General features: G+C 45.4%; 1 protein-coding gene across 2 annotated transcripts in view; it reads right to left on the minus strand.

Moving 5' to 3' along the window:
• Positions 1 to 6,469, minus strand: part of zgc:195001 (uncharacterized protein LOC567531 homolog) — a 21,528-nt gene extending 15,059 nt beyond the window's left edge. For both annotated transcript variants that reach the window (XM_063216240.1, XM_063216236.1), the window contains exon 1: positions 6,339 to 6,469. In XM_063216240.1, coding sequence (XP_063072310.1) covers positions 6,339 to 6,393 — 55 coding nt within the window. In that variant the 5' untranslated portion in view covers positions 6,394 to 6,469. The remainder of the gene's footprint in view (positions 1 to 6,338) is intronic.
• Positions 6,470 to 13,612: the final 7,143 nt, after the last annotated feature.

Consider the following 13,612-nt stretch of genomic DNA (forward strand, 5'->3'; position numbering starts at 1 on the left):
ACTTGTTAAACTCATGGTATGTTTGCGGTATGTTTTTTCTTCCCAGAAAAAAATCCTTATGCTTTTCCTTGAAGGAAATGCTCTGTGTCATACAGTAGTTAATGTTGTTTGTGCGTGCTGTGAACACATACAGTACATGATATAACGCTTCCAGTCAACAGACACCAACCGTCAATCAGTCTAATGACCAGGCTGTCCACAGCCTCCTTCAAGTCACCTTGCGATCAGTGCGGGGCCAGGTTTTTATATGCTGTGAGGGTGAGGGATCATCTGTGATGGAGTGTGAGAGAGAAGAGGAGGGTCTTGATGTGTGTGTGTGTGTGTGTGTGTGTGTGTGTGTGTGTGTGTGTGTGTGTGTGTGTGTGTGTGTGTGTGTGTGTGTGTGTGTGTGTGTGTGTGTGTGTGCGTGTGTGCGTGCGTGCATGCGTGTGTGCATGCGTGCGTGCGTGCGCAGGCTCGCGTTCGTACAACCATGCTAGCAAACGCATTACCCTGGGATAAGCTCTCCTCCCTTTAAAATCCTCTCCGCTTACAGCTGGCTCAGATACAAAGCCTACCGTATCCACCTCACATAGATCTGCAGATAGTCTTTGAGATTAATGGGGGTATCGCAGAGATGGAGACATATAGATACATAGATACGGCTGTGGAGGCTGTGTATAGGGGAAGATATGCTTTGCAGAACAGTGAGTGGGACAGTCAGGGAGACACAATTAAGAGGGAATATGCTACAAGGACAAACCGATAAAATCAGTGAGCGAGAATCATTTATCACAAGACGAAGAGTGCAAAAGCGTGTAAGGGAGGGTGCAACCTATAGTTGGCAGCGTGGGGTAGTTTTGAGGCTGCTGTCACCACAGTCTATAGTGTAGAATGACTTATTCAAACCGTTAATTCAGACCTTGCCCGAGTCTCCAAATTATACTGATTATACTGACAATATCGTACAATCAAAGCAATCCACCTCTGAGATCCGTCTTCATCAATTATGGAAAGGCTGCATATCAGCCGGCAGCTACCAACCACTAACCAAATACTGTTGAAATATGGCAATGTCTGGTTAATTCCAAAATAACCCCTCACTGTTGAGGGCCAGGTCAAAACTTATTTAGACAGGACAGTGAAGAGTGGAACAGGAAATGAATGGGAGAGAGAGTCGGGGAGGATAAGGAAATGACCCGGGTCGGGAATCGAACCTGGGTCGCCCGCGTAGCAGTCAAGTGCCCTGCCTACTAAGCCACGACTGGGCCAGACCTACATTTTTGATAAGTTCATTTTCACCCCCGTCTCCATCATCAGTGGCGTTGTTGACATTGTGGGTGGGGTTCTTTCTGGCATTCTACTACCCCCTCCAGGTCCTGGCACCTCCCCATCCCACCTGACTCTGTGGAAAAAGAAACTTTGTTTGTTTTGGATGAAGATGAGACGCATGACTGAGCTGGCTCCACTCGTGTCCTGACCCCGGCCGCCAGTTCCCTGCCGACATCCTGCCGCGCAATGGCTCCAGTTGGATCAGGTTGTGGGGGCCACACAGCCTGACACCCAAACTGATACCGGGGGATACTAGAAACCAGCGGGAGATCAGATCAATGTGTCTGAAATTAATCGGATCAGGCATCACCATCGCGATCTCTGAAACCAAGTTCTGGAAAAGCTCACGCTGTTCCTTTGGCGCGCAAATGAGCGTGTCCACCGTATACTGCCCGCCCGGAGATGTCATAAATAACATCACATCACATCGCGACAGATGAATAAACTGTGAGTCCTCCCGCAAACCAAACCCCTCAACCTCATGTTGGTAAAGTGAGAGGGAGGTGGGGAACGTAGGCCAACCTTCTAGGAGAAGCCACCGTAAATCTGTCAGATGGTTAAGCTGTTGCAACATGAAATGGCCAGCAGGGGGGCATACAAAAAAAATTGCCGCCCCAAATAACCCAAAAGAACCCCCGTGGACATACAGGAACCTAAACTGATGAATTTCGCTGGTGTGCTTTCCTCCAGACTATACGCTCAAGAGCCACCGGTATCATTTTCGCAGACACCCAATTAACCATCAAGATAAGGTCAGGGAATGGTCTGTGTCATGTTATTCAAGAATCTGTGATCCAAATGGACAAATCAAATGCTCATAAATAATATGGTACAGGGAATGAACTGCCAGGCATAGAGATGGGATTTATGGCTCTTTGACGGGATCTAGATCATAGTGGCTCGTTCCTTTCAAAGTGGCGTTCATAAAACTGCCTCTTTTGGCTCTTTTTTTAATTATTATTTATTCAGTGTTTAGAACGTAATATTTTGACTCACGTCAAGGTCACGTGCTTAAAATGTATGAAAAATTAACGAAAAAGCGGTTAAGTAGCTCCCCAGCTGTGATCCGGTTCCCATCGTTCACTTCTGGGAGCCGTTCAAAAGAATCGGCTCGTTTGCGAACGTCACAACTCTAGCGAGGGGCCTTGCATTACTCTGGGCTTCTTCACACCCTATTAAGGCCACTGCCAAAAGAACAGCGAAAACATTTATATCACAGAGGCTAAACAGTTCCAATTGCTATTAGCGTACCTTTCACGAAATGGCTATTAGTCACCTTTTTATGAGCGTAGATTATGACGATACTTAAAGTCAAGTTTGTAATTTGTTACACATATGATTTACCTAACTTTGTATTACCATAAATCATATCACTAAATGAGTTAACAAAGAGTCCTAGCATACAGGCATGCTGCAAGACCCAAAATAGAAGAAAGCTGCCACGCAAAATGGAGTGCTGTCATTTCTACTAAACGAAAAGCCGTAAAACGTGCTATTTTTGGAACTTAGCAATAAAGCAAAACATGTTGCGAACTAACACCAAGGACACAGGCCAGGTAGATAAAGAAAGTAAGAGTACAGAGGGTCAGCTTGGGGACAGCTATGTGTGTGTGTGTGTGTGTGTGTGTGTATGTGTGTGTGTGTGTGTGTGTGTGTGTGTGTGTGTGTTTGTGTGTTACAGGCTGTAGTAATGGAACGGGGGGGGCAGTAGCTGTGTGTGTGTGTGTGTGTGTGTGTGTGTGTGTGTGTGTGTGTGTGTGTGTGTGTGTGTGTGTGTGTGTGTGTGTGTGTGTGTGTGTGTGTGTGTGTCCATGTGCGTGCGTGTGTGCGTGCGTGCGCGTTCGTGTTTGTGTGTTACAGGCTGTAGTAATGGAACGGGGGCAGCAGTAACTGTGTGTGTGTGTGTGTGTGTGTGCGTGCGTACGTGCGTGTGTGTGCGTGCGCGCGTGTGTGTGACAGCGGAGGGGAGGGGGTGCAGTATTCAGAGGATGGTTGTTGAGATGATTAATGAGCAGCAGAGCACTGGCACAGGGTGACATGTAGAGAGATGTTTGGCACGGCGTGCGGTGCGACACGACAGCCACAGGAACATGATGAGCACGACACAACCTTATACCAGCCGCCTCTCAAGCCCCCCATTAAACACATCATAAATATCACTGCCATCATTTACAGCATGCACCGCTATCAAGACTAATATCTGTATTTCCCTGTCTGTCTGTATTTGCTATGCTAGCCAATCATTCCTTTTGTAATTCCATGCACCGATTTTTTTTTTCTCTGTGTATACATTTCCTTGTAAGTGGATCTGCCGTTTATCTGCCTTTAAATCTTAAAATCCAATCTATCTTGATGACATTTCGCTCTTGTAATACAGACGTGTGTTGTCCAGCTCACCACTTAGCTCACACGTTCATACCTAGCCAACAAGCTGTACGTTGCCAATCAGATAGTGGGTCTCTCCATAGGTTTTTCCATACTGACATGCAGAATGCAGTCCTGTATAGCGAAGCAGGAACCATCACATTCTCGTCACTCACTGGAGTGTTAACCATATTCAGAAGGACCATGTATGGGTACAAGAAAAGCACCTCGGCAGATATAGGCCCTACGTATCATACATATAGAGATATGTATAAGCGATTTTAACTCCAAGATGAGATCACTTGAGACTGATTCACTTGCCTGTAACTGTTTTAATTGTTTTTAATTGTGTCATTTGATTTGTATTTTAATGCAACTGGAAATTTAGTAACTTGTGCCGCCACTTGGCCAGGACACCCTTGTAAAAGAGATTTTTAATCTTAACGGGTTAAATAAAGGTTAAATAAATAAAATTTTAAAATGTAATGCTGCACACAAACATGGAAAGCACAGTACAGTATAGGGATGTCGTGGATTACCACATAAAGCCCTCTAATAGGGGTAATATAGATTGCCACATATGGGCAGAGATATGACTTACTCCACACAAGCGCGGGAAATCACACTAATGTTCGACGGGCTGCCATAGGCTATAGGTGGAGATACTAGTCACACGTTCACAAAAACACGCTAATGTGCCACATTTGGAGAGAGATATGAGTTACTTGACACACAAACATGGAAAACACCCAAAGGTATTGGCAATAACACAGTTACTCTACTATATCACCAAGGGACTGGCATAATGACGGCACATGACACCCCAGATTTATACTTACTGTAGCACTGACTGAAAATGATTCGTATAAGATTTTCTGCCCCAAAGAAAGTCAAATCAAAAGACAACCAAACCAAAATAGCCAACCAAGTCTACGTAATCATCATCATTTAGAAAAGCATGCTCTCATCTGATTGTCCTCCTGGATCAATCAATATAGATTGACACATTAGATCAATGTCAAGCTAAATGATTATGGGTATTTATTTTTATTTATTTTTTGCTCTGTGTCTCACGTGGTCTTCATGTGGGCTTACATAATCGACACTCTCCTGAGCGATGAGAATAACACAGGGAGATAAATAGGCAGTGAGCGAGGTGGCGTGAGTGACTGATCTGAGAAGTGAAGTGACTATCTCAAACGTGCAACCTGTAACAGAGCACAGCAGCTGCGCTTGGTTTCTTCAGCTTCCACCCTCTCTCTCTCTCTCTCTCTCTCTCTCTCTCTCTCTCTCTCTCTCTCTCTTTCTCTCTCTCTCTTTCTCTCTCTCTCTTTCTCTCTCTCTCTCAAGAAAAAAAAAACATATCACTCTAAATGACAGGCAAGATAACAAAAAGTCATGCAGACAATGTCCAAAACGCCCTTGGTCTATGCAGTGCGTCAGGGGATTGCTTAGATGCTCACTTCTGAAGAGGGCTTGACCCTCCGTGGTGGTGTGCACATAGCTTAGGTATACTTCTTTCCCTGAAACGTTTTGTCATGTGACAGTTGTAGTGGATACAGTTGGACAAACATGGCAGTGGATATCGGCGCTATGCACAGAATTTGCGCAACCACTATTTCAGGTGGTGCCAGCCTGGTGTCATGGTCTTAAGCGAACCTCAAAGGCTTTCAACAGAGTTCTTTGCAGGGAATTAAGAGGAACTGACCATACTTACGCAAGCACATACACACACATACATACATACATACATACATACATACATACATACATACATACATACATACGCACGCACGCATGCGCACACACACACACCTTCAGCCACCATCATGATCTCATCTCACAACAAGATCTGTAAAAGTTGCCCAAACAAATAACTGCCTGTTTTGGTAACAGAAACATCATGTGGAATTAAGAAAAACGAAGAATTGTTGCTTCATTTTCTTATATTCACATGTAAAGAATTATACCTGTATAATAATGTATAATAAATCTACCTGTAAATGGTTGAAACACAATGTAGATGATTCCACAAACAACTGTATAACTTGAAGTAGCTTGTCTACATTACATGTCAAGTAAAAAGGACAACTTGGTACATTTCTGGAAAATGTAATTTTGTTTGTAAACATTAAAATTGAATGCAGAGTAATCTCACAATAAATTTCTAAAAATTGCATTAACTTGCTTTCCCCTTTAGAAAAACGTGTTAAGGTATTACAATTAAGAAAATATGAAAGGATAACGTTAGAAGGTCTCTTTAAAGACTGAAAATGTCACTGTTACTCAATTCAGTCAATAAGAAATGCTTTATTATCAATTTCTCATTACAAAATCATCAGGGTTAAACATTTGGGTTTTCATTTCATTTCCCAATATGCATTTTTAGTTTTGCTTTTTTTTTTCAAATTGAAGTAATCCATAGTCCATACTGTAGTCCATAGTTGTGCAGAATATGCGATGGAATATAAAGATTTAACATGGTTTAAGTGGTAGGGGAACATCTTAAGATTGTTATTTTATAACCCCCTGTTACTGGTGTGGACTGATCTCCATCAGATTCTAGGATAACTTTTGATTAAATTGCTGCGCAATAACCTGCTGCCTCTTTCCCTGGTACAACCATGACTGGTGCTTGTGGTGTGGCCCAGGTGAATGCTTACCTGCTTTCTTGGGGTCGGACACAACTCCGTTCATGGTGCCTGCAGTGCTGGGCATGAAGAGGAGCGATGGGATGGCTCTCCAAAGACAGTCTGAATGTCGTCCTCGATGCTGCCACTCTCTTAAGCTTGGGGACAGAAGTGGGGGGACGAAGAGGAAGATGAGGGAAAGGCTTTTGAGTCAGGTGGGATGGGATGAGATGGGGTGGGTTTGGGGGATGGGGGGTGTGGGAGATGGGGGATGGGGTCTGTGGCATTGGACTTGAGGGTTGAGGGGTGACGTTATGGTGGTGACCATGAGCTTGAGCCTGTCACCGGAGACCGTGGTAACTTGAGTGTTTCTTCAAAAGGAAATGGATGGACAGAAGCAAGCGTTCAAGTTATGTTACAACACTCATGCATGCACGAGGAGAAGAGTAATGGCCTAACATTTGGCGCACCATCAAAACAAACGTTTCCAAGGTAGCACCGGGTTTATTTTTCCCCTGTACAGTCAATGTTGTTAAACTATATGTAAGGCGAACATATGTAGATTATTATTAATGATTAACATATAGCCTTTTAACTATGCATATCTGAAATGAAAAAAAAAACAACTAAATCTAAAATCTAAAAAAAAAAATGAAAAATGAAAAAAAAAAAACCTGACAATGGAAACACTTTTGATAGTGCACCAAATAATTTAGTTAAGCAATATTATTTAATGTATAAGTTAATTGTGTAATAGTTGTAGTTTATACATTGCACTAGTATACCATGTTGTGTATTACTAGTATAAATTATTGTTGTCATGATGACTACTTGTAGTAGGCTAATTGCCCTGCAATGCATGGTGTAGAAATGCAACACTGCAACTTTGGTCAATTAAATTAAGCTTTGGCAAATGTAACCAATGTGGTTGTGGTACAGTAGAGGTCAGGGAAGCCGACAGGGGGGGGACAACGGGGTCAATTGTCCTGAGCACAGGAAGAGAGGGGGCCCAGAATTGAGTCTTCATTACATTGCATGTATTTAGTCGGGGGGCCCTTTCAGATGACTTTGTCCTGGGCCCGGCCAAAGCTGTCAGTGGCCCTGGTAGAGGTAGTGTGGACATGCACACGCACCGCGCCGTTCATGCAGCAGGAGTCTCACCCAAGAGATGGGCATGGCCGGGTGGGAAGGTGGAATTAAATAATTCATCACAGGGGGCAAGAGGGACCTTTCATCGTTTAATCTAGGTCACTATTCATGGCTGGCACATAAACAGCTGTGCCAACGTTACATAACGAGTCGCAGGCAGTAGACAAAGCGCCTGCCGGGGCAGGTCGTAAAGTTGGGAAAGAAAACCTCACGGCGTGTGATCTGATGTGGAGGGCCGCCCGCCATCAGCACATTACAACGATGCCTTGCCTTGCAGCGGCCAGTCAGCCTCCATCACACACAGCCACAGGGGACAGGAGACAAGGCAGCAATAGGGTCCGGGCACTTTTGGATTAAAGGGGCCCCACATAATTAGCGGAGCAGAACTGAATCACCGGTGGGCCCCACACCCTTACGGGCCCCTATTTTCAGAAATGTAAAAAAAAAAAAACAATCTACATTTTTTAAAACAGGGGCCCACAAGGGTACGGGGCCCACCGGGAAATGCCCGCTATGCCAGATGGCCAGTCCAGCCCTCGGTCACAGGGACAAGGGAGCGTGGTGGGGGATGCCTGCCTGCCATCCACTTATTTGCTCCCCTCACCAGCCGTCCGTCCTGGGGAATTCATTTGATGTGTGTTGCATGGTTTGCCCCCCTTCTATGTGTTTTTTTTGGTCCTCCTTTTAACCCATTTATGTCGGGTGTCTGGAGCGACACAGACGCTGAATTCACGCTCTTGAGATTTGAGGGTTTTTTAAAATTAAAAATGTGGTTATGTAAGAGCTGAATGAACACACTTTTAAATGCAACTTATATCATGTTTTTATGTGCCTCGGAGGCTGAGATATTTAGGTTTTTTCATAGGATGAGGGCACGTTTTCCAAAGAGCATGCTTAAATAGGTAAATGTCTATTTTGTACACTGCATGAATGAGAAAGGCGAGTTGTAACTGTGATTAACTGTGTCTGAGGTATACTTAGTAAGGGCAACTTTAGTCTGTAAACCCCAAGGCCGACACCAAATAAATACATGCAATTGACCAGCATATATCTACTTTTATGTTAACAACTGACACAGCATAACAAAGAAAAAAACATGCACATCCGTCTCAAAAACGTTTTGGGAGCAGGACTAGCAAAGTCACATGAAAAATTAAAATGAAGTCACATCAAGCTTCCATATCTATTATTTTAATGTGACGTTATCCTAGGTCAGGTTGCCCGAAACGGGAGCTTGGTGTGCGGACTTCATTTTCATTTTTCAAACAACTTACACAGCATCATGCGTAGACCAAACAAATGCCATTTTATAAATCTCTGCATCCAACCAACACCAACGTCACATTTATGCAGATATTTCTGAATGTTTCTGAAAATCTTACCGAGCACACAGCCAGTCTTTAATTACAGTATATGCAATGGAGCAATATACAGAATCACTAATGCCTCTTTTCCACTGCCAGTTTTCTGGTAGGCCTACAGCTTGACAAAGCGTGACTCGGCCGCCAATTTTTGCTTTTTGAATAGGCACGACACAGCTCAATCGAAAAAGCAAAAAGTGGTGGCCGAGTCGCGCTGTGTTGAGCTGTAGGCCTATACCAGAAAACCGGCAGTGGAAAAGAGGCATAAGTACTGAGGCAGCCTGAATGATAAGAGTAACAGAGACACAAAAACATGACAATAATCATCTTAACCTGCTTCCACTGTGGTTTCTCAGGTTCTCCACCGACTGGTTTGCATTCTTTCGAGACGTGCAACCTTAACTTATTACCGACGAGGAATTTCAATGGGGCACATCTGAGCGTTTAACACAGGCCTTTCGAAAGCCAAGATATGTTTAGCGCTGTCATCCACTAATAAATTTCACGGCCCTTCTCTTTACTACTGTCAGCGGACTGTGCCTCAACCCCAACGCAGCCTTCTCACAAGGGCTTTAAAGTGATTCTGCGTGAATGCACGGGCCATATATCCACCGCGTCTTTGACATGTTACATTATATCCTACAGCTCCAACGCTTCCATCTGGGATTTGATCAGAGCCCTGGACGGTATGGAGAAAATGCCTCCGTTGAAAAGTTGTGAGAGGTTACAATCCCTATTTTATGTCTGTGGGACATGTGTTTGTGCAATGTTTTGTTTGTGCTGTGTTAGTAGGCGCGCGCGTGTGTGTGTGTGTCTAACCGCGCAAAGGGGTCAGGCGGGGGGTTGGGGGACAGAATTGGGTCCCCAAATACATTGTACAGTATTTCTTGAGTGCGGCAGCCTTTCAGATGGTTTTGTCCAGGGCCCAGACAAAGTTGTTTGTGACCCTGTGTGTGTGTGTGTGTGTGTGTGTGTGTGTGTGTGTGTGTGTGTGTGTGTGTGTGTGTGTGTGTGTGTGTGTGTGTGTGTGTGTGTGTGTGTGTGTGTGTGTGTGTCTGTCTGTGAGCCTATAGCCTACATGTACTGCCGCCTGTCATACTGTGTCTCTCTCCCATGAGGGCAGGAATAAAAAAAAGGGCGTAGGTTAAGCGGGGCTGGGGGGGCCACATTCTCGCTAAGTCTCCCTATTTCCAGTAGCAACCCCCAGGCCGACCCACACATTCTTGCATGGCTACGTGAGAAGGTCACAGATTCACTATAAACCCCAAGAAATGATAATAGCAGGCAGCAAATCGCTGCGCGCCCGCCCGCCAAGCCGGTCAGCTAGTCACTTCATTACTCCACACTCGCACACACGGCGGCACTGCTGGCAGATCAAAGTGCACTCGGTTTTGTTTTCGCTTTGTTTTGGTTCATTTGTAGTCAACGTTGTCATGCCCCTACAAAAATGACACAAGGTTCCGTACGTACAGGACCTGGCCAGCAGCCATGACACCATCACAGTATTTTGAGCTGACAGAGACACAGGGAAGCCGGATGCGGCTACTCTCTGTCCGATTCAAAGAGGCGGTATCAAATAGTTGTCACGTGGATCGACTCAAAGGCACCGATAGCCTGACACTCTTGACCAAAGGCCTGAATAAATAATGACACTATTTTGTTTTAATTATTTTGGCAGAGAGGGCTCGACATAGCGAGGATGCCCCTCAAAATAACAGCCTTTATACAAACAGTGTTGCCAAATTGGGCGAATAAGTGGGCTACTTGGGATGGCCGTCTGTGGGTAAAAACGGGGGGGAAAAAAATCTGCCATTTTATGCCCTTGGAAATCAATGTAATTTGTTGAAATTGGGCAGAATTTAGCGCATTTTGGCAGTTTTTGAGAACCTTTAGGGCGGGATTTGATCAGACACATCTGGCAACACTGTACACAAATCCCAATCTCTCTGTTTAGTCAAGTCAAGGCTGTCAAGGCTAATGAGCCTGAGTGCCACAGAGGTCAAGGTCAATGTGAGGAGTTCAGCATCCTAGCAGGACACTAAGCTCCGTCCAGACCAGAATGGTGAGGTCTCCTTACGGAGAGGGGGCCCGGCCAGGGCTGGACTGGCCATCTGGCATAGCGGGCATTTCCCGGTGGGCTGCGCACCCTCGTGGGCCCCTATTTTCAGAGATGTTTAAAAACAAAACATTTCAGAAAATAGGGGCCCACGAGGGTGTTGGGCGCACCAGTGAGTCAATTATGCGCCGCTAATTACGAGGGGCCCTTTAAGCCAAAAGTGCCCGGGCCCTATTTCTCCCCGAGTCTAGCCCTGGGCCCAGCGACCATAAAACAGTGTAAAATAGCCACCTCGGAGAACTCTTAAATCACCGGCCACAGAAGACACAGAAGCTTCGGTAGGCACGGCACTGAACTCACTGCCGTGGCAACACAGTTGGTGTCCAAGTGACAGGAGAAGAAAGATAGAGGGAGCGAGGGCGAACGAGATTTACGATTAGCACGTTGCCACACGACTCTTAGTCTACGACTCTATTTTTCCATGCTCCTCTCTAGTCTAGAGGGCTGTCTTCGCTTTTTGTTGTTGTGAGACTCAGTACTGTTCTCCTTGTCTGTATTTTTGGGCACTACAGTGATGATCAGTGACAGCGTTTGTCATTCTCAGCTACCCTTCCTCTGGGTCCTGGGTAGGGGTCGACCGATACAGTTTTTTTTATGGCCGATGCGATACCGTTTTTTTTTTCATCACCCTTTGCCGATACCCGATTTCCGATACCCGATATTTGGGGCCGATATGGGTTAAAAAATAGGTTAAAAAATGACAAATATTCCAGGTCTCAAGTTAAAAATAAACATTCCTTTAACATTATCAAATTGAGGTAGAACTTGTAACATTTAAACACCCACTCTAACAATCAAGTAATGTCTAACAATCAAGTAATAAAAAAAAGTGTCTTGGTGCTTTAAAAAAAACCCCGAATGACATAAAATAATAAATATTGCGTATCGGCCAAAACCACACGCGTATTGGCCGATACCGATACACTTAAAATATGCAAATATCGGCCCGATACTGATACCAATATATATATCGGTCTATCCTTAGTCCTTAGGCCTTCAGGGCATGGCCTGTGGTTTCCACTGTTTGCCTGTTGAAGTGTGGTGGACATCCCACTGGCCTTTCTTTTCTGGCAGGTGGACTTGAGTTTCCCCTGTGGCCTTAACTAGGCTTTCAGCAAGCAAACCCTCCAGCTTGAGCGATGGTCGACATGAAAGGAGATCTGTCCATCAAATCTGCTGATGATTTGTTTTTTTGTGTTTTTTTTTAAAGGTCTCCCAGCATAGTGCCACATACAGTACACAATAGCTGTGGGGCCATTTTGAGGAATGGATGAAGCACTTTGTTCTTGTGTCCTTAAGGCAGATGATGTAAGCAAACATACGTTTACATCACTGTTGACAGGGGCGGATTAATGCACAGGCTAGATATGGCTGCAGCCCAGGGGACCCCACCTGCCACGGGGCCCCTGATTGGTCAAAAGTGAAAAATTGCAGATTACATTGCCTATGTAAGTTTATCACGAAATTTGCTTTCTGGGGGTGCCGCACAACAACCTGTAGCCTAGGGCCCCCCAGACCGTCTTAATCCAGCCCTGACTGTTGACGACGAGACGGGGTACTGGACAGAGTGGAGGAGTGGCTTTACTTGGGTTAGTGTTGTCAGTTAAGCTCAACCTGTTCTTTTCAATGATACCACCAAGGTGAAACGGTAGTGTGAGCAGGGGAGCTGATAGGTGGGGGGCAGTTGTCCCGGGCCCAAGAAGAAAGGGGCCCCAGAATTGGGTCCGTATTATACATTGTAGTATGTATTGGGCAGGGGGGCCCTTTCAGATGACTTTGTCCCGGGCCCAGCCAAAGTGGTCAACAGCCCTGGGCGTGGGTATCAGTGTCGCTGGAATTAGTGCATGCAGTAGTCAGTTTTGTCACTGTGTTAAGTTTCCTCACATTCATTCAGATGTTCTTTTAAATTGTTTCCATGACATGTTTTAATGTTTACAGCAAACTACTCGCAGCCAAGTTAAGTTGAAGTAACACATTTGATAGTTTATCCAAAGCGAGACCTGATACTCTCCTTAAAAACTCAAAAAAAACCTCTCCAGCAGAGCTTTAAATCATTGCATCACTTCTAATGAAGAGCTTAAAGACGTCCCCATGGACAAGTATGTACGGTACATACTCACAACAACCAAACAACAGATGGCGAAAGATATTACACTTCCGCACCTAGTTTATGGCTCGGGTAAATTGCATGCTACTAATGATTCAAATGTTCTCCCCCCCAAGGTCCGTCCACAGCTTCCACAGGGAGTCCCAGGCACCGTGAGGCACCGCGAGGCACGTGTGCGGCTGTGTGACGGCCGAGACCGGGAGGTTCAAGGCGGTGTATTTGAGGGCCGCCGTCCTGCCCTCCACTGTCGTCCAGTATCAGCTTCCCCTGGCTTCTCAGTATTTTGGGCATTAGTCAGGCTGCGGTGTTGATGGGCCAGCTCTCTGACAGGACCCGTTTGCAGCGAAAGCGGGGGGAAAGTTTCCCAATCCCGGACCCCTGGGGAGAGGTAAACACTCTCCTGACAGGACGGGCTTTGGTCCGTATTTACTTTTGTGAAGAGGAACCGGTGAGACATGCCTGTGGGGCATACGATCTCACACCTTGCATAGCTGCTGCTCTGCTGCTGCACCCAGGAGGCATATGGTGCTTCACATGACCCCCCCCCCCAACACACACACACACACACACACAC

This window comes from Engraulis encrasicolus, chromosome 2 (assembly GCF_034702125.1).
Source record: "Engraulis encrasicolus isolate BLACKSEA-1 chromosome 2, IST_EnEncr_1.0, whole genome shotgun sequence".
Lineage (NCBI taxonomy): Eukaryota > Metazoa > Chordata > Actinopteri > Clupeiformes > Engraulidae > Engraulis > Engraulis encrasicolus.